The 23,791-nt window shown below is 39.4% G+C and overlaps 1 protein-coding gene across 1 annotated transcript in view; it reads left to right on the forward strand.

Annotated features, from left to right (window-relative positions):
* The window catches only part of GFRAL (GDNF family receptor alpha like), a 1,079,552-nt gene that overhangs the window by 944,493 nt on the left and 111,268 nt on the right, over positions 1-23,791 (forward strand). Inside the window, exons 7-8 of the mRNA XM_078647546.1 lie at positions 12,994-13,241; positions 21,555-21,650. Of these exons, the coding sequence (XP_078503672.1) occupies positions 12,994-13,241; positions 21,555-21,650 (344 nt within the window). The remainder of the gene's footprint in view (positions 1-12,993; positions 13,242-21,554; positions 21,651-23,791) is intronic.

Raw genomic sequence — 23,791 nt, forward strand, 5'->3', positions numbered from 1 at the left:
GTATACTAACATGGGGCAAACATTCTAGCTGAACTGCAGATCCTGCAGAATGCTGCAGCAGGTTTACTGCTAGGGATTCCTAGGCATCAATTAGCTTCACAGGCCCTTAAGGATTTGCATTGGTTATCTATGTTGAGATGCATTGAATTCAGGTCCCTTTGCATTGCTTTTAAAGCACTTCAAGACTCTGGCTCTAAATATCTTAAACCCAAAACTTGTTGGCATACCCCTTCCAGGTCATTGCCCTCATCAGCAGCCAAAAACGTACTTCTTTTTAAGTTTAGAAAACCCCAGTGAGGAGAAAGAATATTTGTAATCTGGCATGCCAAACTCTGGAACACTTTTCTTCTCATTCTGAAGAAAATGGCAGGTATTCTCCCATTTTGCAAAGCATTAAAGACTGTCCTTTTGTTCAACTCTTGATTGTTCAACTCTTGCTTGCAGTAACCGCTTGGAAATGTTTGAATCACAGAGCCAGTTTGATAACCTACCAATTGGCATATTTTTAACTGTTTCTATTGAAGAAAATGTGTACTGAAGTATTGTTCTTCAAAGATCCTTGTGCAATGAAGCTAGATTGATCTTGGACTCAGAAGAAAGTGCTGACCACATAGGACCTGCATCAAGTAAAATGGATATAAATAATCCTAATCATGAAGAAATATGAGTTTAGATCAGATGGTTTCTTTGATCGCAACATTGCTGCAACTTTAAAAATGATTTGAAAATGTTAACCCGTACACATCGGGGGAGAAACTTTCATCATATCACAATAGATCTCACGGTTAGTGGACCAGTAAAAACGCCACGGTGGCTGGCTGGTTCCCCTTCAGAAAAGTAATTCCAAAGTGCTGGTTTCTTCTAGTGAACCGTTCTAATAAAGAATAGTTTATTTGTGAATAATTTCCCCATTTCCAAATCTGCATTATTGCTATAGTATTTGATCCCTTGATCCTATCTTGTCATTTAAGAAGTATGTTATTCAATAAGGTATTATAATGTTATCTACATTTGTTTTGAGCCTGTATGTTCATTCTTATCTAGCCATATTTTGTAAGGTTGTAATTGCCTTTCTGCACTAACTTAGCTACCAAGTGTGAGCTAAGGATCCCTCAGTAAACCTGTGGAACAATACCTAAGAGGGCCATATTTACCAATATTTATCAAAAATAATATTGGATTTGGGTTAATTGGTGATTATCATATTTCCTTTAAAATAGAACTCCATTGTGATAACCTGTAATCAATGTATAAATAGTTTTTGTTATCTATGTAGACTGATAAGAGCACAGCGTCCTCGTGTTATTGATACTGGAATGCTCTAAGAGAGTATGAATGGATGTTAATCCAAGATGTCAGGAGCCTTGCACACACTTCTACGGCAACATAACAGAAAATGCAGACTGGCGTAAAGAGTTAGATGCACATATTTGCATAATGTTCATGTCGTATGTGATAGGCAAGAGAACCAAACATATTTGCTCTAAATATTTCTACCAGAACAAAATGTAGGTCAAACATGCTTTACACTGTGTATGCTGTATTTTCACAGTATGAACCTGATACAACATATAAACATTAAAGATCAGAGTTAATCTTTTAATTTAAAGTTAAAGAAGGGACAGTATGTATTCTATATTTGTCACACATGACATTCCACCTTGTAAATAAGGTTAATGTATAGAAATTTTTCCGACAAGAAAGTATAACTTTAAAAGCAAGTGCAATGAAAAGATCCAACAATAAAAGTTTGGAGGAAAAATTATCAAAACTAGAGAATAATAAGTCTAAATAAGAAATTCTGCAATGTAAGCAGACATTACAATGAAAAATCTTTAAACGTTTAGACAACACTAGAGTCCAAATGTTTGAACATGACAACATATGTAAATCATATGTATGAAAGAACCATTGAATTTAGAACAGAGCCAACATGAAGGTGAAGCAGATGAGTCAAATCTATCTATAGCTAGAGGTGTGACAATAGCTCTGTTCTAAAGGAAGAAGAGTGAGTGTGTGATGCACACAGCTTTAGAGGCAGCAAAAACTGTGAACCGATTGTCCAAGTGTTGTGTAAAAAATGAGGGACCTAAATAATTTTCCATATGAGCTTCAGAGGACCTTTTGTTCTAGTGGAATTAAAGGATTGTGGCATCTTGTATATGAGGCAGCCTTGGGAATAGTGCAACAGCAAAACATATCCATGGGAGTGACAGGTGCATTAGTTGCTGAGTCAGGAATAATTTGGTGTTTGGAAAAAGAACCTCTGTGTAAAGAGGAGATTATCTCATATTCCTTCAAGAAGGAGTCTGGTAAATGATAATGAAGTTGTAGATATTGAAAGACACTATGAATTTATCATTCTCAAATTGGTGAACAAAAAAAATGCATTTCTTTCCCCCCACCCCCGGTGCTTAAAGTAGAAGGATCAACTACGTGTTTTCAGACATTTATTATACCAAACAGAGGAGTAAAAAAAGTAATATTGGAAAGCAAGGTTATCAAAAAATATTTTATAAAGCAAATAATGTGAATATTTCAAAATGTGCATTTTAGAAATAAGGGTTCATTTTGACATATAAATAACATACCTAAATCCCAAATTATTTGACATTAAAACAGGTTGGTCCTGAAAAGTAGTATCATAGCATAACATTGCCAAATAAAAAAGAAGAGTTATTAAGATGATTTCAGTTTTCCAAATCTTCTGTATGGTGTTTAAGTTTCAGGCTCTCCTGTTCAAGCAAAATAATTCTAATAGCTATATCTTGAGAAGATCTCACATGTAAATAATTTTCTCCTCCATGATGATCCATTAATCCTAAATCTGTTGACGTTTCTCCAGACTTCATGCTAAGTCTTCCTAAAGGATTTTATTCTCCCTATGAAATGAAATAAAGATAACTATATAGTAAAAAATACAGTCAGGAAGAACCAAGTTTTAGATAATGAGGCAGAAAAAAACAAAAATGTATCAAAGATGTTTGCTATACAATCCTACAGGGGCCTAGGAAGGTGTTCTGTATCCAGAAAACTTCATAAATATCATTTAGGAAATCTGGAAACAGTAATAATGTGAAGACCTGTTAAGTACAGTACCTCAGGCATATGTTGAAGACAGAACAACGTGAGATTAGCATGAAAAGAAGCAACCCATGAAAAAAAGAAAATCCTGGACACATCAACTATATGGAGAGCAAATTTACAACTTCAAAGAGCAGGAAAACTCATATCAGTGTTGAAATGACATCTTTAATGCTCCTGGTCATACGGTAAGGTCATCTTGTGAGGTAAATTAAGAAAATACACAAAGAGGAGACTCCAAAAGCAGGGAAAACCATAGTGGTGTTCAAATGGAGCCTCCAGTGTTCTTGGCCGTTCATGAAATTTCTTGGATCTGGTGAATGTATATGAAAAAAGATGTGAGAGGCACGTTGAGAAAATGGCAGTGGCTCGCATTTTCACAGGAAATTACCGATACAGCATGTAGCAGGGTTGGAGTAAGGCAGCAGTGGATTCCTTGATGTCAGAATTACATTTCTCCCAAAGGCTTAGTGGAAAGGAAATCCACAAAGGCAGAAAGATTTTTTTAGGGCCTCATGTACTGTCAGAGTTCACAAGTCCGCCACCATCTTGCATGATGAGGAAGCCAGGCACCGCCCATTAGTCCACTTTTATAATCTAAAAATGACAACTACATTTTAGGAATAAAATACATTTCTTAAAACATAAAACATGAAATAATTTGCAAACTTAAGAAAGAAATGACTACGAGGGCCAAGAACTATAACCCTACCCTTCTTTAATGAATACATTGAGTAATGAGAAAAGAAAGTAATACCTGAATAAATGTTATTAGATTGATTAAGGTGGAAAATTGATCTTTCCGGGTTTTATAGGCTTAAGTGTGCAGATCCTCATCTAAATAATTTGCTATGTATCAAGTAAATGTTGAAGAAAAAGGTGGGTCTGTATATTAGGAGCAAGGTATGGAGTGCTTATGAATTACTACATTTTCAAATGTTAATAAACCAAGGTTTTTATTTACTGTCTAGATAATTCACCTCTTTCATATATTAGGCTCAATGATTACCACCCGATTGAGCTCAACCAAACTGAAAATTTTAGGAGCTTGAGATAAGATATTTATCTGGACAAGTGCAGGGTCCCAGTTAAACATGACTATGGATTTTTCTTTACTTAATAGGTACCCATGTCATTGTTGAAGATTATATATAAGTCTGGATGTGTCTTGAAATATAATGATTTTTGCTTCATAAATGTTGCTTCGCCTATATGTTTCAGCTTAAAACAGACAGTCCATATGGGTCACTCAGCCTTCTCCAGGGCTAAGGACACCATGCCTAGCTATGCCTTACACTAAAGGAGTGTAATTAACAAGGTGATATAAGGCTCTCCTACCTGTCACTACAGCTTAACAGAACCCCACTGAGTCCCAGATTCTACCTCATCGGCTAAGAGAGAGGGTGCATTTCCCTGTAGTCGCACTTTCATCAAAGGTACAATGCTTCCTGTGGACATGTACATTCACTCTCCTCTAACCGCATTATGACTGGTGATGTGTTTTCCCCAATATCTAAAAGATATTTCTGTAGGATGTTATCCTAGACCTTAAAGGGCTGACAGGTTTTTGTAGTGTGCATTTGACTACTGCGTCAATATTGGCCATATGTTACACTTTGCAGAATCTGAACATTTAAAACCTCTTGCACATTAATAGATACAGTGATCACTCCTGTGTTTAGAGTAATAACTAGATATTGAAAGCAATACATGCTAACTCTCTTGATAAAATTTGGAACTCTCACAACCACATTTATAGATTGGACTTGGATTTGTGTATCTGAGTATTTCTGTAACTTAGCAGCACTCCAAAATCCAGAACCACACTTAAAGATGACTTAGGATAACACAGCCTTCCGGCATGCTCTCATTTGCCTCAAAGGCTAAATATTTGAAATCTATATCCCCTTTTATGGGAACAAGCGTCTTCAATTGTGAATCATACCATAGAGAGTGATAGGTGCAGCCAAGATCATTTCCATAATGTATAGAGATATAATACTTTCAAGCACCACTTGTCTCCATAAGATCTTAGGCATAAGTAGTAACTGACCACCAGAGAGTTGCTGAATTATATTGACCTTATTATAAAATAGGGTTGACCCAAAAGGTACTGGGACCTGGGTATTCAATGTTGCAAAGGGAGGGGTCCCAGTCTTATATAATTTCAAAACAAACACGTATGCATCAATCATGTACATATAACTCATAACACAACTGTAGTGAGTTATGTTGTTTATTCACACCCTCACTTGTATACGCTTTTTGTATATATACTTCATACAAGTTTAAGGTTGTGCCCAAGGTGAGGCGAAATGGGGGGGGGAGGTGGTGAGTGATTGTGAGGAATTGGGGCAGTGTAGATCAGTTTCAAAAGGCATATGTGGTCACATGAAACATTTGTTGTTTACATCACATGGGCGATTTGGTATAGCCCCATACATTTCTAACAATTGTTAAGTCCTATCCCATACAATGGAAACACAGTAACAATGGTCTGTTGATTGTGGGTAGGTATCATTAGAGATGGAAAGTCGACGTTTCGACCTCTGGTCAGTGTAGGTTAATTAGCAGCACCTTACTTTGGGGTCTTCATCAGTACTGGGGGGTGGTGGGCACCTAAAGTTAAAAACATATGTTAAACTGAAAGCCAACTTTTCTGAATGGCAGTCTCTGCTGCTAGTGGTAGGGCCAACAGGCTCCAGAGAACAGAGAGTGTTGTGAACCTAAGGAATAGGTCAAATGAAAAAACGGGAGGATTACCATCTAACCAATCCACGAGAGAACTGCTTGATAATTCACAAGCTAGTATATACACATTTAAATAGACCCAGCCGGGCTAAAATATAAACACGCAGTTCTCTCGTGAGTAGGTTAAACAGTTCGTTTTGTACCTTGCAAAGAGCTGTTGCAACTATTGAGTCCGTGGTTGGTTTGCTTTTCTTTTCGTCACCCCGTGCTTTATATCCATTAACAATTTTTAGTGAAATGCCTGGTTGGGCACTCTTTATCGAGCACAATCCGGTTGTCTACAGCACACTCAGTGCAATCAACAAACGGTACCATTGAGATTGTGGCACCTGCTTGGGCACCCTCTTTCATATCTACCACAGCGTGATTATATTTATAGTCCACAATAGTGCCCCTCATTCCGATTAGACCAAGATAGGCACGTCATTTTTAATGCTCTGTTTTTAACCCGGCTGGGTCTATTTAAATGTGTATATACTACCTTGTGAATTATCAAGCAGTTCTCTCGTGGGTAGGTTAGATGGTAATCCTCCGGTTTTTTCATTTGACCTATTCCTTAGGTTCACAACACTCTCTGTTCTCTGGAGCCTGTTGGCCCTACCACTAGCCACAGAGGCTGCCATTCAGAAAAGTTGGCTTTCTGGCAAATATATAATTTGTTGTGTCATTCTCAAATATAATGAAGCTGTCACTCCGTCAGTTTGACATATGTTTTTAACTTTAGGTGCCCACCACCCCCCAGTCCTGATGTAGACCCCAAAGTAAGGTGCTAATTAACCTACACTGACCAGGGGTCGAAACGTCGACTTTACATCTCTAATGATACCTACCCACAATCAACAGACCATTGTTACTGTGTTTCCATTGTATGGGATAGGACTTAACAATTGTTAGAAATGTATGGGGCTATACCAAATCGCCCATGTGATGTCAACAACAAATGTTTCATGTGACCACATATGCCTTTTTGACTTTGACTTTGACTATCCCAATTCCTCACAATCACTCACCACCTCCCCCACCTTTTCGCCTCACCTTGGGCACAACCTTAAACTTGTATGAAGTATATATACAAAAAGTGTATACAAGTGAGGATGTGAATAATCAACATCACTCACTACAGTTGTGTTATGAGTTATATGTACATGATTGATGCATAAGTGTTTGTTTTGAAATTATATAAGACTGGGATCCTCCCTTTGCGAATTATATTGACCAACATTTATAAACACTGATTTGTTTTAGGTTTGGGAGAGGTTTCTTGTTGTAAGCACAAATAAAATTGTTGCTCCTCACACTTTTATCTATATGGTTCAGATCACATAGTAAGGCGCTGTATCATTATTTACGTGGAAACACACTTAGGGTGTAATAATGGTAGGTGGTACATCAGCACATAACAAAATATGGTGAGTGTGAGTACCAATGCTGACAGACAGGTACTAAAGCAAATCATGTGTTCTTTTCTCTTATTCCCTGGGACTTGTGGCGAGAATGCTGAGGATTCAATGGAACCCAATCATGACACTCAAAGGGTGCTCACAGGTGCGGTCGGTTATTCCTTTGAACATGTTGTGCTACTTAGAAACATGTGTTATTTAGAAAATGTTGTGAGGAATATTTGCAGACTCTAACAATCACGCATCATGCTAATCTGATGCCTGATCTGTTTCAAACCAGGTCTTTTAAATATAAATGTGTTAAGTATTGGATGATTATGTTGACATGGTTTTCTCTTTTTCCTTTGTATTTTCCAAAGAGAAAACCTTCTTTGCCTCATCTAGGTTACAGATACATAAAAACTGGTAGATGTATCATTCTTCAATTTTTACAACAGTGAAAGTTTTCTGTAAAATGGCCCTTCTAGCAGTTTTGTAACTATAAGCCAAATGTATTAAATACATTTGTGATTGGAAACACTGCAGTTTGTACAAACATAGGGTTTGTGATTGCAATATGGCTATTTACAGTGTACAAAACACATTCTATGTGTCAGAATAGTTTTCCCGCTCTTAAAAAGGGTTTTGCGACCCTTACTGAATTTGGAAACGGCACTTACAATTTACATTTTGTATTGATATGTGTGAATGGTTTACAACCACAATTCAAATTGTAAACCATTGAGCTCCTCAAATGACTAACAGATTTGCACGTAGGAAGTGGTTATCTTGGGATACCTTTCCCTTTGGGAAATGTACTGACTGCCTAAGGGAGAATAGGTAGTGGTCCCAGAGGTCACTGCCTACTGTTCCTGATGGTTTCTCAATGGGTAACTGTTACCTTGCATTTAAAGCCGCACCATTTTATTCCAAGAACTTGAACAGCTAATCAAAAAATATTTCGCTATTGGGAATGCAAACTGAGAATCGTGATCTGCTTTTGCTTCCTGGCCACCATCCCTGTGTTTATAGCCAATCATAGGATGCTGCAAATTACAACCTACCTAAGAAAAATTAATTAGGCAGTTAATTCTGCAAATGCTGTTTTTGAAAACTTATGAAATTGTGTATTTAGGTATCATAGTAGAGAATTCATTCTCAAAACGTTGGTGCCCAATTTACAGCATCTTTTGGCGATTGGACTCTTAGTACAAAAGGCCAAAAAGAACTAGTGCAGGATATCAGTCCTCTATAAAACACTACTTTTGTCAACGGACCCCGTAACACTGGTTACCTGAAATTTGGGAAAGTGAGCAGAACCCTCATTTAGGTTTTGCTTCAGTAGCTGACACTAACTGTACACTATGCTTTTGATCAAAACAATTAATATGAGGAAAAGGCCTGCCATTCTGGCCTTTCATATACTTAGCAAACATTGATTTATGTCATTGGTTTAGTTCCTAAAATAACTTATATTGTACTGTTCATACGAGTCTGGTACCTATTACTGATTTTTTTTTATCATGTTTTGAGGTTTGTATTTTTGAAAGCTTGGTCATTCACAATTATGCTATATGTTAGCTGTTAGACCTGGTATCATTGGGTGAGTCTCCCTTCCATTTTTTTCTGATTGCCTCCTCTGATTTTGATCTGTTTGCTGGTTTTATATGCTTTGGGCACTGTGCCACTGTTATTCAGGGCCACTGTGCAAGTGCTCCCTATGTTAAATTGTTATACTAATTAGTGACTCCCTGATTGGGTTATTTGATTTACTTGTCAGACCCTAGTACAATGCACCGTGTGTGCCCTGGACTTGCAAATCAAATGCTGCTGGTGGGCTTGTAGCAATGGTTGTTTCACCAACAGAACCAGCTTGTAAAGTGTGTCTCAGGCCTGCCACTGCAGAGCCTGTGTACAGTCTGGTACTGCCATGTCGACTTGGTAAGCGCACCCACTTGCCAGTCCCTAAACCTTCCCTTTTCTTTATATCAGACACCCCTAAGGTGGGCCCAAGGGCAGGATGCATTGTAAGTATAAGGTAGGACAGGCCCTGGTGTGTGTGGCATGTCCTAATAGTGAATTACAGCCATTTTTCTTTTTGACTATTGCGTTGCCAGCTGTTCCCCATAGGCCTGAACAGGAAGTTTGATTATAACAACTTATAATCCTAACTGACTCAGGGAACTAGGTAGAAATTCGAGTTTAGTATGCCTGAACTCAGAATGATAAAATACATCTTTTAGTAAAGTTGGTTTTAACTTTCTGTGATTGAAAGTACCTCTTTTAGAAAGTAGGTATTTGCTTGCCTAACTATCTAAGCCTGCCTCTGCTAGGTTGTGTATTCCTTGTCTGAAGTTTGAGTGATAGGGGCTGGGGGATTCCAGGAGACAGGGTGAGCCAACACAGGGCTAAATAGAGAGACCTGCATGTAGATGGGTGGAAGGAGTTGCACCTGGAAGCTGAATAGAGCTGTGCCTTCCCTCCACAATGCTGGCTCCACCTCCTGTGGTGTGTCTGATATCCCTGGCCTACACTGTGAAAGTAAAGGAGTCTTGTCAACAAAGTGCTCCCAGACTGACTAGAACTGGTTTGGGCCAGTCAAGGGCCTCTCCGCCTTCAGAGCACAAATATAATATTAGTATAAATATGGGGACCCAGACCACAAGATTTTAGATCACTTCTGGGAACAAGACAAACCTTTTGCCAAGGAAAAAGAACCAAGAAAACAGCAGGAGTTTGAACTGCCCCTCTGCCAGTGTGCTGTCTGCTGGGTTGGCCTGCAGTGGTTTCTTTATTGCCAAGGAAAGGAGAAGGAACTTTTAAAGAACTTTCATCATCTTGCAGAATATTACTCCAAGGGCTTGATTTGAGCTTGCCTCCTGACCGAAGTCTCACCCCTCCTGTTTGCCTGCATCTGGAACTTGCTGTTCTAGTGCTACAGAAGGAATCTGCAATACCGACGCCGGCGAGCGATGCCGTAATCAACAACGAAGTTGTGAACGCTGCTCCGGCTTGTAACGTAAACCCGACACCGACCGCCGTGCAACATCGACGCCAGCAAACAGCATCGTAAGTCTGCTATAGCCGTGAACACTGCTACGACTTGCTTTGCCGGCCCGACTCCGAAGCCGACATCATTGCGGAGCCAATCGTTGACGTGGTTGGCCAAGAATCCATCAACATTGTGACATCGTACAGAACCGTTGTTTCAGCGCCCTTGTGACGTCACCTCCTCTCTGGTCGGGAGCCGACTCCTCCCTTGCCTGCGCAAGCATCCAGGACACCGACGCATCATCTCCCCTGAAGTAAGGAACCGACGCAGTAACGTGCCAACGACACTGCACCTCCCTTGTGCCGTGAGCTGTCTTTGGTTTCGCTTTTCCAAGGTACTATACTTTGTGGGTCTGTTTTGACTCCGGGCCCAGCGCCGCATACCTCGCGGTTGGTACCATACTTTGGGATTACTTGGACCTTGACATCACGATAACTCCCGTTGGGGTTATCTGTTGCTAAAGACTGCTTTTAAGTGAATAACCTATTTTTTAACTATTTCTACCATCTTGAAGAATTATTATTGAGTACAGTATTGTGGGTTTTTGTCGTTGATGTTCTTTTGATAAGTCTATATATGTTAATACTTATTTTTTATAAAACCTGTGTGGTGTTCATCTGTAGTGTTTTCACTGTATTACTGTATGTGTTCATAAATGCTTAACACACTGACTCTGAGATAAGCCTGCCTGCTCGTGCCACGCTACCAAGGGGGTGAGCAGGAGTTATCCAGTAGTGTAATCCCCTTTCCCTGACTTAGAAACAAGGGTCCCTATTTGGTCAAAGGTGTATACCATTGCCAACGGAAGCATAATATTAAAAAAACATTTAATAAAAATAGTGGATCTACCTCAGTGAAAAATCATGTACCACCGCATCGATTCTCTGCTTGCACTAATATGTAAGCTTTATACCCTTACATGGGTCAGATGAAAATTGTTTCTAACATACCAGTCAATGGATATTTTTTCAACACATTACTTGCCATTGGGGATGTTTTGCAATGTTTTTGTTCTGTGATTAAGTGTGTCTGACACTCATAAATTGAAGAATAAACCTAATGCAGGGACATCTTTATGTGGCAGCCACAATTCATGATGTGACTTGTAATGAACTTTACCAGCTGAATAACCACTTACAAATTAGGTGCAACTCCGATGCGCCTGAACATGTCAACTGGTCAAAGCAGTAAAATATGCAGGTGAAAAAAGAACCACAAATGGGGAATAACACAAAAGGACTGATGGAGAAAAACAGTCTGAGCATGTTACTACTGAATTCTCAGGAGTACTCTTAATGAACCCGTATACCCGTAATAAGGAAATATTGACTGCATAACATTAATATACTAATTCGATTTTTTACATGTGGTAGTTGAATTGAAGCACACAAAGATGAGCACACATACAACTATCAGCATGTATAATCTATTTCTCCCATTTTAAGATCAAGGTGCGAGAGTGCAAAAGGAATCAAACAGCCAACAGGTTGTGTTTCACAAGTACAATATAGTCAGATAAAAAATCGTCCAATAATGTTGTTATAAAGAAATGTTTTTTGAAGATTAGTTTACACATAAAACTTGATTGTAACCTGTGTACAACTTCTTTCTTACAGAAACACGGTTTGTTCTCTTGGAAATTCTTCAGGGCTACCAATAGTTATAAACTAAATTTACAAATTAAAATAAAAGGTAGCATGACAATTCAATTTAAATAACCCAATATTCTTACTGGGTACTATGATACAGCCTGCACAAAGCAAGCGTACCTTATTTTACATGGTATTGTCCTCAACAATCACTTTATGTTGATAAACTGGAACATCTTGCGATGCATTTTGTATCGACCAACTTCAGGAATATATGTTTGAACATAGAAATGATGATTTATTCCCGGTTCATATTTCTGATAGTAACATTGTATAGTCACAATTCCCTGAAATATATGGTTCTCTTCAACACAAATAACACCTTTTTACCTGTATCTATTAGGGTAACACAGATATATTGTCATTATCCATGCATAGATCAAACTTCACGCTTCGATCACAAATTATTTGTAATATTGTAGGTCCTGTACACGGTATGTGCACCAAAGATGTCCTTATAGAAAATCATATGGCTATTCATTAAATATGCCTATACTAAAATACATTTTTATGCCACACAGATAAGCAAAGGCTGTTTCTCAGAACTTTTTATGTGTATGTACTTCAGTTTTAAAAAACACAACTATTTAAAAATATATTTAAAAATATTTAAATAACTATTTAAACTTTTTGGGAGAGCTTATTATTGGCTCTTTATTCACCTAATCTGATTTTACTGTGGCACAATGTGTGATTCCTAGAGAATCTGAATTTAATCTGCAAAATGTACCTTGGCAACCTACTTCTACATTGAGTGAAGTGCATTATTATATAAATAAATCTCAAATCTGCATTCCTTTATAAATGGCTTTAATATTAATGTTAAACATTAAATGGAAAAAAAAAATTGATAAAATAATCGTCAATTTGATTTCTGTGCAATTTTTTTTAGTAGTGAAATTATGAATTCCATACTTAATATTGGAATTCGGCAGTTGAAACTATTGAAAACAGTGTCCTACTTTCATCATCATTTATATAATTTACATATTTCTTTGCTTCAAATAATTATGACAATAATACTTTTAATATTGGATTAAAATGTTCTTTGCTAACATCACTTTGATTATTTCTCCAGACAAAGGTATGAGGCATTTATGTCGAAATGCTGGGGACATTCAGCCATATGCCATGGTGATGAAATGTGTTTGTATGAAGTCAGTAGGAACCATCATAATTGCTCTGGAGATGATGACTGCAAAGTTGCTTACATCAATACTCTTGGAACATTTCTTCAAGAACAATGCACGTGCATCAATGTATCAGAATCAGAGCAACATTTGTGCAAGATGGTCCACTACAGGTTACAGCGCAAGGCCTGCTTTGGTAAGTTGTATTTCATTTGCTCCAATTGAATCATTTCATTAATGCATCACTTATGAAAATGTATTCACACACATAAAAACAAGCATACACAGAGACATATGTAACATATGAACAAGTTACCTACCTTCAACAACGTTCTTTCTAGTGGAGACCATATGAAAAAACACATTCATCACTTTTAAAATATCCCCAGCTGCCAGAGTGGATCCAGAGAATTTTACATCAGTAATCCTTTGTGGCAACAGATGGTGTCATGTGGCCCCCTGGTGAATTTGCCTGTCCTGGAAGTGATAGGGCATAGTCATGAATAAGCACTGCGAGCTAATATCAGTTTGTTAGTCTTTCTCCTTCTTTGCCCCTAGTGTTGAGTACTTCTAACAAATTGAATATAATAGGGTATCTTAGAATCTGACTTAGAACCTGGATATGATCTTCATGAGTCCACTCCACAGAAAGGGGGTGGGAGGGCCTTGAGCTGTCTATGGTTTAATAGAGTAGCCATTAGAAACAACAGCACTGAAGGTTGCTAACTTGTTCTTCTGATTAATACTTCTAACTGGTGAACCATCACATTTAGCTCAGATACCTAGCAGCACCTCTCAGTGACAGAGAGTACCAGAAGTTCACTCAGTTGGAAAAGTCTTACAGGAGAGTATAGGCAAATTGGCCCTCTGGTCAGACCTGACTGTTAAGGCAGTAGCGATAAGTGAATGTGTGTACCAATGCCTACATCGCAGACTGGTAGATGTCCAGAACCTCACCTTGCCAGTGATAGTGCAGCATTCTTGGCCATGGTGCAATGTACTAACAGGCCTTCAGGAGGTGTGTTCCTAGCCAGTGTGTATCCGATTTTGATGTAGAGGAGTGAGAGGATCATTTTCTGCATTTTTTCCTCTTTTTGTGGTCCAGAGAAGTCTCTCCACATGTGTGTCTTTTGTGTTGTCATTGTAGAAACCCAAAGCCCCAAGTGATGGAGTCTTTCCTCAATTTCTGAAGGCTGAGGATGAGTACAAAAGATTGGCAGAGTGATAGATTGACTGATAAGAAATTATCTTACAAATTTTGGTAGAATGGATTTCTGGGTATGCAGCAAGTTATGTAGACAAGTTAAACAGAGACTGGCAGCAGTTCAATTGTGGGCATGCAGAGGTGACGGCAATCTGGAAAACATCTTTCTTTGGTACAAACAAGTATGATAAATAACACCACTCTTGAAGCAAGCACACCCTTAATGAGATCCTTGGACAGCAGTAGGTTGACTGTGTAAAGCAAAATGGCTCACTGTAAGTTACTCTGATGTAGGGGTAAAACTGGATGGGGAGGGATTGAATGTCAACGAGTCGCTTCTATAAACTTTACTTGCTTGACCTGATGCATCTCCAGCCGAGGAGGAAATGTCATATCCTGTCTCCTATCAGCTGAGTATCGGCCTGTCATGGCAAGATAAAGTGGTTTAGCCGCTGCTGCTGCAGCAGAGGAAGAGTTAAAGGAGAGCTATTGCTGCTAGTGTAATCTACCTCTCCCTCCACCATAACTTCTGCCCTAAAACGACTTGGTCTACCATTACTACACAGGTCAAGGGGGTGTTGTTGCTCACAAGAGAGCACCCTTGAATAACCCATGTACTTCCTGTACTTCTGGTATGGTTGTTTAGCAAGCAAAAGGAACCCCAGGCTAGTAGTATAGCTTGACTGTTCTTAAATCATTCAAGGACTGAATCAGATTTCTCTACTAACAAACTGGAGCAATGAATGACACCATCAAAGACCCTTGAGCATCTCATGGAAAAGCAATTGATCTCATCTAAGTGTACCTTCTATACAACTGCACTGGCATCAATACCTCTGCTGACACAGTTTGGGATATCCACAGTCCTTGTAAGACATACTTTACAGTACTATTGCTGTCATGTATGGTTTGAGCCAGCAAAGGTCTTTCAGGACAACCAGTAAGATCCTGCTGGCCATTTCAAATAAAAAATGGGTTTGCCTGCCCAGTTGTATTCATGGATCTTAAAGCTAAACTAATAGAAGAGACCATTCTCTTTCAGAAAGCATCAATACATTTTGATTCTATACAGGGGATTGGTCTGAAAGGCATTAGACCAGGTGGCCATGAGAATGCTAGTAAGGGCCTCATTGATTTTTAATAGTGGCTCTGAAGAGGACCTTGTTGAAGGATGTCAGTTAGCAAATTGGCCTTTGTTTTAACTGTAGGCAATTGTATATCTAGCCTTTGCCAACTAACATATATCAGTGTTACCACACATATGTTTACCATGCATACGTTTACCACACATGCCTTTACCATCCACATCATACAATGCATTGACCTTTACAATGTATTGCCTTACATTGTGTGTCTTTACCATGCTTATTTTGTGGTGAAAACTGATATGTATATACAAATATATATAAAAACAATGCAATAAGCCAGTCATATTTAACTCAAATAACTATAACATGCACCCTCCCCATATACAGTGATGTAGTCAATGATGTCATTTCAGATGTCATCATTGATGTTAGAAAATACATCACAGAACATATCATTCATAATGTAATATGCGAGGTCATAGGCAGTGCCTGGTGATGGCATAAGTTATAGTTACTCAAGTTAACTATAACTAGATAATTTTAGTGTTTTTTTTTGTTGAGGCTCTTATGTGTTAACTGAAATTTTCACCTAATAATACATTAACTTTTTTAGGGAAACGTAAGGTATAATTTCCACACCTAACTATAACGTCACCTTAACTTTTGTTTTTAACCAGTGAATTTCTGTTTTTTTACATGGAGATTTTAGCTCAATACCTATTTTTGAAACCCCTTGGTCCTCTGGCCATGTGGAGTGTGGGATTGGCAGCAGACCCTGCAATCCACCTCCTGCTTGTGTCCAACCCCTACATTGCATGGCCTTCAAATGTGTCCTGCAACACATCAGTGACATCCACCATGTTACACATATATATTATACATGTAGGGTTCTCCATGTATGTTTATTTTCACTCACTGAGGTACATGTAGAGGCACAGTTACATAGAGAGGCAAACACAAGGGTACGGACAGAGACACACATTTGCACACCTCCGCTGAGTACGACAATCACTGATCTAGGAAGTGTTTCAAAGTCAGAGGCACACAATAGGACATGAATTTACAAACTGCCATTCACTCACACACACTCTCAGAAATTCATATGTGCAGACTTATATAGTGGTACACACTGGAACCTACATTCGCATACCACCACTGACTCCTACAGATACTCAAATATTCATAAGCCCAGTTTCACACTCTAAGTTACTCACAGAGACACACATTCTCACACCTCACTGATCCATGCATACACACATGCTCACACTCAGAGACGCGTACTGGGACTCATATTCACACTCATGTACTCATAGGTGCAAACTTACTTGCACAGGAAATCTTTGGCTGCGAATTCACATTCTGCATAAGTCCTGCCACACCATTCACTTTGCAGCTGCTCCTGGGATGTGCACGCCAGGAATCTCCCCTGCGCAGCCCGTACACGTGTGCACACGCAGGTACACATGTGTCTGCATGTAACCAGCCTGGGCCCCTTACTCCTGCTGCTGCTCAGTGGCCTAGTCAAGCTAGGGGGACACCAGTAAAAACCACATGCAGTCTCTTTCATCATGAGTTCACTGTGGGTGAGTCCCAACTTATGAGGCTCTCCCACAGTAAAAGCTCAACAAATAGGTACTCAACAAGTGAAAAATCGTGGCAGCCCAGAGTGTCAGAACCACCTTCTAACACATAAGTACAGACTTACACTCAGAGGCTTACTCTAGGACATGTAGTCACTCCACACTATTGACTCACTCACATAGTTATAGTGTAGATTCACACTCAGACGCACAAATTGGGTCACTTATTCACACACCTCCTCTGGCTTACACAGCCACTCACATTCTCATAGGCGGGTGCACATTTGCATTCTGGGCCACACACTTGGATATGCGGTCCACTCTGACTCAAAGACTCGTACATGTGGGTACATACTCATACTCAGAGGCACATATTAGGTCAACCAATTATACATCGACTTTGACAGAGGCACTCATGTATGGTGCAGACTCACACACAGATGAACACAGTGGAACAGACATGTGAATGCCTTGATTCACACTTACGCACATGCACACCCATACAGCTACTCACACACCCCCTATAGCTACTTACACGCCCATACAGCCACTCAATCAACCATGCACTCACACACACTTACAGCTACTCAAATGCCCATACAGCCAATCACACACTCGCTAGCACACCCATGCAGCCTCTCACACACTCGCTCATACACCCATAAAGACACTCACATCCTCACTCACAGTCATACAGCAACTCACACCCATTCACACACCACCACTCACTCAACCATGCAGCCACTCAAACAGCCGTTAAGACACACACTCACCCACATACACATATAGTCACTCCCACTCACACACCCAGAGATCCACTAACACACCCACTCACACACCCATACATCCACTCCCAATCCCACTCCCTCAACGATATAGCCACTCACACAACCAGTAACAAAGCCATACAGCGAAACCCATAAGGCCATTTACACACCCATATCACCACTCACACACCCATTGAGCCACTCACACACCCACTCACACACCCATGCTGCCACTCACACACACACCTATGCACTTATGTGATCACTCACACACCAAGTCATACAGCCATACAGCCACACACACAGCCACTCACACACCCATAATGCCTATCTCACAGCTGCTCACAGTCATACAGCCTCTCACACACCAACTCACACACACATAGAGCCACTCACACACCCAATTATAGTGACATACATGTAGACGTATGGTAACATGTATATATACATTCACAAAAAAATACAACATAAACCTTAGTTTTTCTTTACACCAAAATAGGTGGGTCTAAAAAGAATCATTTTTGAACATATTTGAGTCTGCTTTTGGAACTTTGTGAGTGATTATTCCTTTTTTTTTAAACAAATTGGCACTATAACGAAATAACTTGATAAATGCACAGAACATGTGAAAACATTCCTAATAAAATAAATATATAGCATTTGAGGTTCACCACAGCTTGTACAAACGCTGGCAGACTGCTCCCCAACTGTAACAATTTTGTTGCAAACTGTGGAAAAGGTCTCAACTTTCAGCAACTGTAGAATGACAGCAGGAATGTTTGCTGTGACAGCTGCAGGTACCTGGTCTCCAGGAGCAATTCTGTGTGCAACAGAAGATATTAGGGTCTGTGCTGCAATACTCCATATTTCTGCTCTCGCAAGGTGGTGGGGGGTGAATTGTTCGTAAGCAGTTCAGCATGCTACTGGTGCTATGCGAGTATTTTTTGTCGACACCTCTGCTAATTTTATGGCTCCAAAGGTTGCACTTTACAACCTTTGCAGTTACCTTCTTCTTTCCAGAAGGTATAGAAAAGAAACTCCAAGCAATGGATAATTTTCTTCGTGGTGATAGTTCTTCCTTCTCTTGTTCTGTCTCACATTGTTCTTCTAGGACTCTTTCTCCTCTTGATGCCATCTTGGAGCTTGAGAAAAAAAAATACCAAAGAAAAAATAGCTGCTCCAAACAGGTTTTTATATTTTCAACATCAAAATCCAAAAGCGGGATTTTGTTTCCAAAAATACAAAAAATTAGTGACACCCACACCATGGGAGTTGCCTCCTATGGTGTGGAGTCCATTTAGCAGTTTTCACTGCCCTTTGCTGCCAGATTTTCCAAATCATTGATGGAAAGTAAAATCTGTAAGTTGGACCGGACACACTAAATCAGGCAGGCAGTGGAATGGGCAAACTTCCAACAGCCCTTTCTCCATTGGGCTGTTGGAGGAGTATGCCATTAAAATAGAGAGAATAGTCTTCTTCACTGACATATTTAAATACTGCCCATCTGTAAATCAGGCGCTTTGACCTTCAGTTTTGTGAGAGGATATCCAGTTGCAGTTGTGACTGAACGCTGCTCTCCCACAAACTCTAATCATCTCGTTAAATAGAAATAATTGTAATGTTAGGATTGTATGTATTTAGTGGTCTGTAACTCTCTTGATTTATCCACCTCATTACTTGTAATGCCCATACCTTATTTGTATCGCATTTGATGTGGTCTTAATGAATGTATTCCTACGCCCACATAATTGTGTTCATTTTCCCTTTTTCACTGTTAATTGTTTTACAGTGATTTCTTTTAATTTAAATGTGTAAGGCATCCTTTTTTCAAGATTTAGATTTTTCCTCAAGGGAAAATAGGTTCCTTTATATGGAATTCAAAATCCCCTCGCATCTCCTGGAAAAAACTGAGGAGAAAATTAAGAATGGGAGAGCTGGCGTTGCCAGATATATTAATCTACTGTCATTCATTTCATTTTAAAAACTTTAGGTTAATGGCAGATAAAGCAGATACATCCTCAATGGGTCAGTTATTTCAGGCGCTATTGCAGGGTATTCCCCAAGGTCATGAATATTTCCTGTATAAATTTGGGGATCCTAGATTCTACAAAAAAGTGAGGTTGAAGATATTGGGCACAGCCCTGAAGAATTGGGTATTCCTCAGGAGAAAGTTAGGAATCCCGTATTATCTGCCTCAGGCTCCAATATGGGATTCCCCAGGGACACCTGAATGCCTGAAAGATCAACTATCGATTCCCCTTAGAATGGCGGCTTTTCACAATGACAAGATCACCAAAATAACGCACAGCTCTTAGGTTGGGATACCAACTCTAATTTGACAGGAGGAACTTTAACCCGATTTAAGTACTACCAGCTGTCTAGCTGGTGGGCTACAATATCGTGGGCTCCGGAGGATCTAGTGTGCAAGTTGGATTTGGTAAATAGGAAGGGAAGGTGGAAAAGAGAGGTATCCAATTGGTATGAGGTTATGTTGGAGAAAGAGGGAATAACGCAACAAGAACTCCATAAATTATGGAGTGGGGTAGCGGTCTTAGACTGTAATAAATTAGAAGACCTGTGGAAAGACTCATTTATGATGTTGCATGCAATAGTAAAGGCACCACCCCTTAAAAGGAATCACCTATTCACTCTATATAGAGTATACTTCTCACCCAAAAAACTTGCCAAGATCGCGAATTTAGAATACCTCTGTCTAAGATGTAAAGCTCCTGACGCGGATGACCTACATATGTTTGTAGAATGCCCTAGGCTCATAAATGTTTGGTCACAAATAGAAGGGTTCATAGCAGAAGTGTTACACATACAGTTTTCAATTACTATTGAGATGGTTTTATTTGGACTGATTCCAGAATACCAGCTCACCGACTTGATGACTAAATTTGTTTTTATGTAATGGTCTTAGCAAGAAGGCAAATATGTAAAGCCTGGAAAAACATTAATCCACCTCTCTTTGCTGAATGTCTTAAATACATCATTTACATCTTGGAGTCTGATATAGCTTGCGATAGCACCAGCCATGATAAAATATGGGCGGCCCTAGTGGCGTGGCGGAATAGATGAGATAAAACTATATTCCGATGATTTCACCTGGGCGCTGTTGGGGCTTAGCCTCCAGTTAAACCGAGGGCCATGGATACACGAAGGGCTGGAGTGGAGCAAGCAAGCAGTTGTGACCAGTGGGGTATCCCCAATCTCCTATTCTCCTATGTTGTGTATAACTGAGGGCGGAACATCGTTACATTGGGGAGAGGAGAGGGGTCTCCCCATTTGGTATACCCATCAATGGTATATGAGGAATAAAAAATAAAAAAAAAGATTTATATTTTTCCGGTGTGATGTACGGGCTTCATGGCTGAATTCTTGATTGAACTAATTCTTTCCTTGATGGACGCGGTATTAAATCTTGATTTACCTTTAGGAGGGTGCACCGGTTTGCTATTAGGATGTCAAAGGCTGCGTAATTGGCAATGCCTTGGGTACTTAATGTGATATTTACTTTCAACATCTCATTACTTCATGTTTTCCATCAGCTTGTAGACATTTTTCTTGGAACAGCTATGCCCATTTTGCTTTTTATGAGTTTACATTTCCTAACTTATATGGAATTGACAGATCGATTTACTACTTCAGCAAATACACCTTTGGTGTATTTCTTAATGATTAGCAATTGTTTTCAATAAATCTATCCAACTATGTAATCAGGTTGTTTTTGTCACTGGGCTCTAACTTATGAGAAGCACATCTATGGAACTGAAAAATATAAGCTTTGAATTTTTTCAGCTGAACTATTTAACTTATATTTACTGAGAATATTGACACTAACATCTGTTAAATGTATTTCTATTTTAGCACAGACTCCAGTACCAGTATTAAATATTGTCCCGTCTCAGAAAGGGGCATCGGAAACCGAAATCACTTTCACTGGATTCCGTTCTCCATTAAATGGTGAGCTCGTAAACTTTTTCAAATGCAACTGCAGTTTAAACTATGGTGTTTAGTATTCATATGCCTCGTTTTTATGAAAAAGAGAACGTTTTAATGTGAGTGATGTTGCAAGTGGTTGTATATCAACCACTGCAAATAGCCTAGTCAGATAAGACACCTGACCATACAATGAGCTTTCGTGTGCTCTAAAGTATGATTGATTTGAACAATCATTTTTAGCTAAGTGGTTCTCAGGAGTGGGTTTGATACCACCATGCTAAAAACTTAAGAGGCAAGCTTTTGGCCAAACTTCGTGTAGCTCAGTTATCCATATGGTTATATTAAACAATTCTTCCTCTTGAGCAAACTGTGAGTTTTTAGTAAATTTGCAGTAGTTGCACATTAGGCCCTGAAAAAGGCGGACAAGTCAAACATGTGACCATTTGTATTCATGTTAGCCTGTCAGCCAAAGTGTGCTGTGGTATGATGTAAAATGTTATGCGTAAGTTATAGACGTCACGTTTTACAACAATAGCCGTTCTTTTAATAGAGCTTTAAATTCGACTATCAACAGTCTTCAGTCAGAATGTGTGTGTTTTGACAAGTCTGTGGCACATGTATCGTGGTTTGAGAGCTATATTGGCGCCAGTAGCTTCTCAGTTGTGAATGAATTTGAAGTCCATTGGGTTTCATCTTGCTTTGAATAATGGATGGAATCGATGGAAACCCTAAGCTGTGTGGCTTTTGTTCAGCCAGTATTCAGAGCTCTATCTACACCTGTTGTTAAGCTGCACAGGATTGTGGGATCAAATGAGCTATTTGTTAAACCATTATTGCTGAATTTAGAGCTGCAACAATTGCTTGAGAATGTTTCTAGGACGCTGATGCTGGGACTGTATGATTAGGAAATGTGGCCTTTTTTAAAAACAAAACTGTAATTTTTTAATGGATTTTGCTTTCGACATATGTATGTCACTACTTGTACTTATGTGAAAGCCGCTGATTCGTGAAATAAATATATAAACAAATCAATAAATACATACAAAATTAGTGCTATATTAAAAAACACTGAGTGGAACAAAATTTAAAAATCGTAAAATTCATATGTGTTTTTATGAAAATGAAATACAACGTCAAGACTTTTGCAACCACAAAATGTGATGCTCGCCACATTATTTTATAATGGTTCTCTAATGTTGTTTTTAATTTAATTAATAAAATGGAGTAGCACAGTGGGCCATAAAACCATGGCAGTGTGGTTCGGGGTCCTGCCAAACGTTCATCCCTGCTTTGAACCCCTGCTGCATCAGGTCAATCCTATTACAAGACCAGAGACTCTATTACGAAGCATTCCCTTGCTGTTTTATTTTATAGCAGTCACAGATTTCAAAGCAAGTTTACTTCATCCATAATGCTAACTGTCCTACCAAGATGAGGGCAGACATAGTCAAATGCACCTTTAATTCATTTCCAGGCGGGATTCAGAAAGAACGTGGGTACAATGGACGAGGTTTTCAGGTTTTGGGCCACATACTGGAAAACTGTAACAATCAGGAAGGGGACCCTATATCTGGCCTTCATTGATCTAAAAAGCGCTTTCGACCTGGTGCCACGTGACAAACTCTGGAGGGTGTTGCTGGATATGGGGTACCCACGGTACCTACTTGAGATTATAGTCAAACTTCACCAAGACAACTACGCTAGGATCAGATGGGGCATGCAGGGCCAGCTAACAGGGAAGGTATCTGTGAACAGAGGAGTGCGCCATGGCTGCGTGATGGCTCCGACATTGTTCTCCCTCTTTGTTAATGGGGTAGTAGACTATTTGAGGGAGGACAGTGCCGATGCCCCGGTCCTGGCGGGAGAAAAAACGCCCACACTCCTCTTTGCAGATGATACGCTTCTGCTGTCCAAAACACCCACCGGTCTCCAGAAACTACTGAATAGTTTCAGCTTATTCTGTGATAACCATGGCCTTACCATAAATACATCTAAAACCAAACTCATGGTCTTGCCACCCCCAAATAAGCCAAAGAAAATTTTTATCACCCTTGACGGAACCCCTCTGGAAGTGGTGGAAAACTTTGACTATTTGGGAATTAGACTTAATAGTAAAATTAAATGGGATTCCCATATTGCTAAGATGCTGATAAATTTAAAGA

The sequence above is a fragment of the Lissotriton helveticus genome, chromosome 6 (genome assembly GCF_964261635.1).
Source record: "Lissotriton helveticus chromosome 6, aLisHel1.1, whole genome shotgun sequence".
Classification (NCBI taxonomy): domain Eukaryota; kingdom Metazoa; phylum Chordata; class Amphibia; order Caudata; family Salamandridae; genus Lissotriton; species Lissotriton helveticus.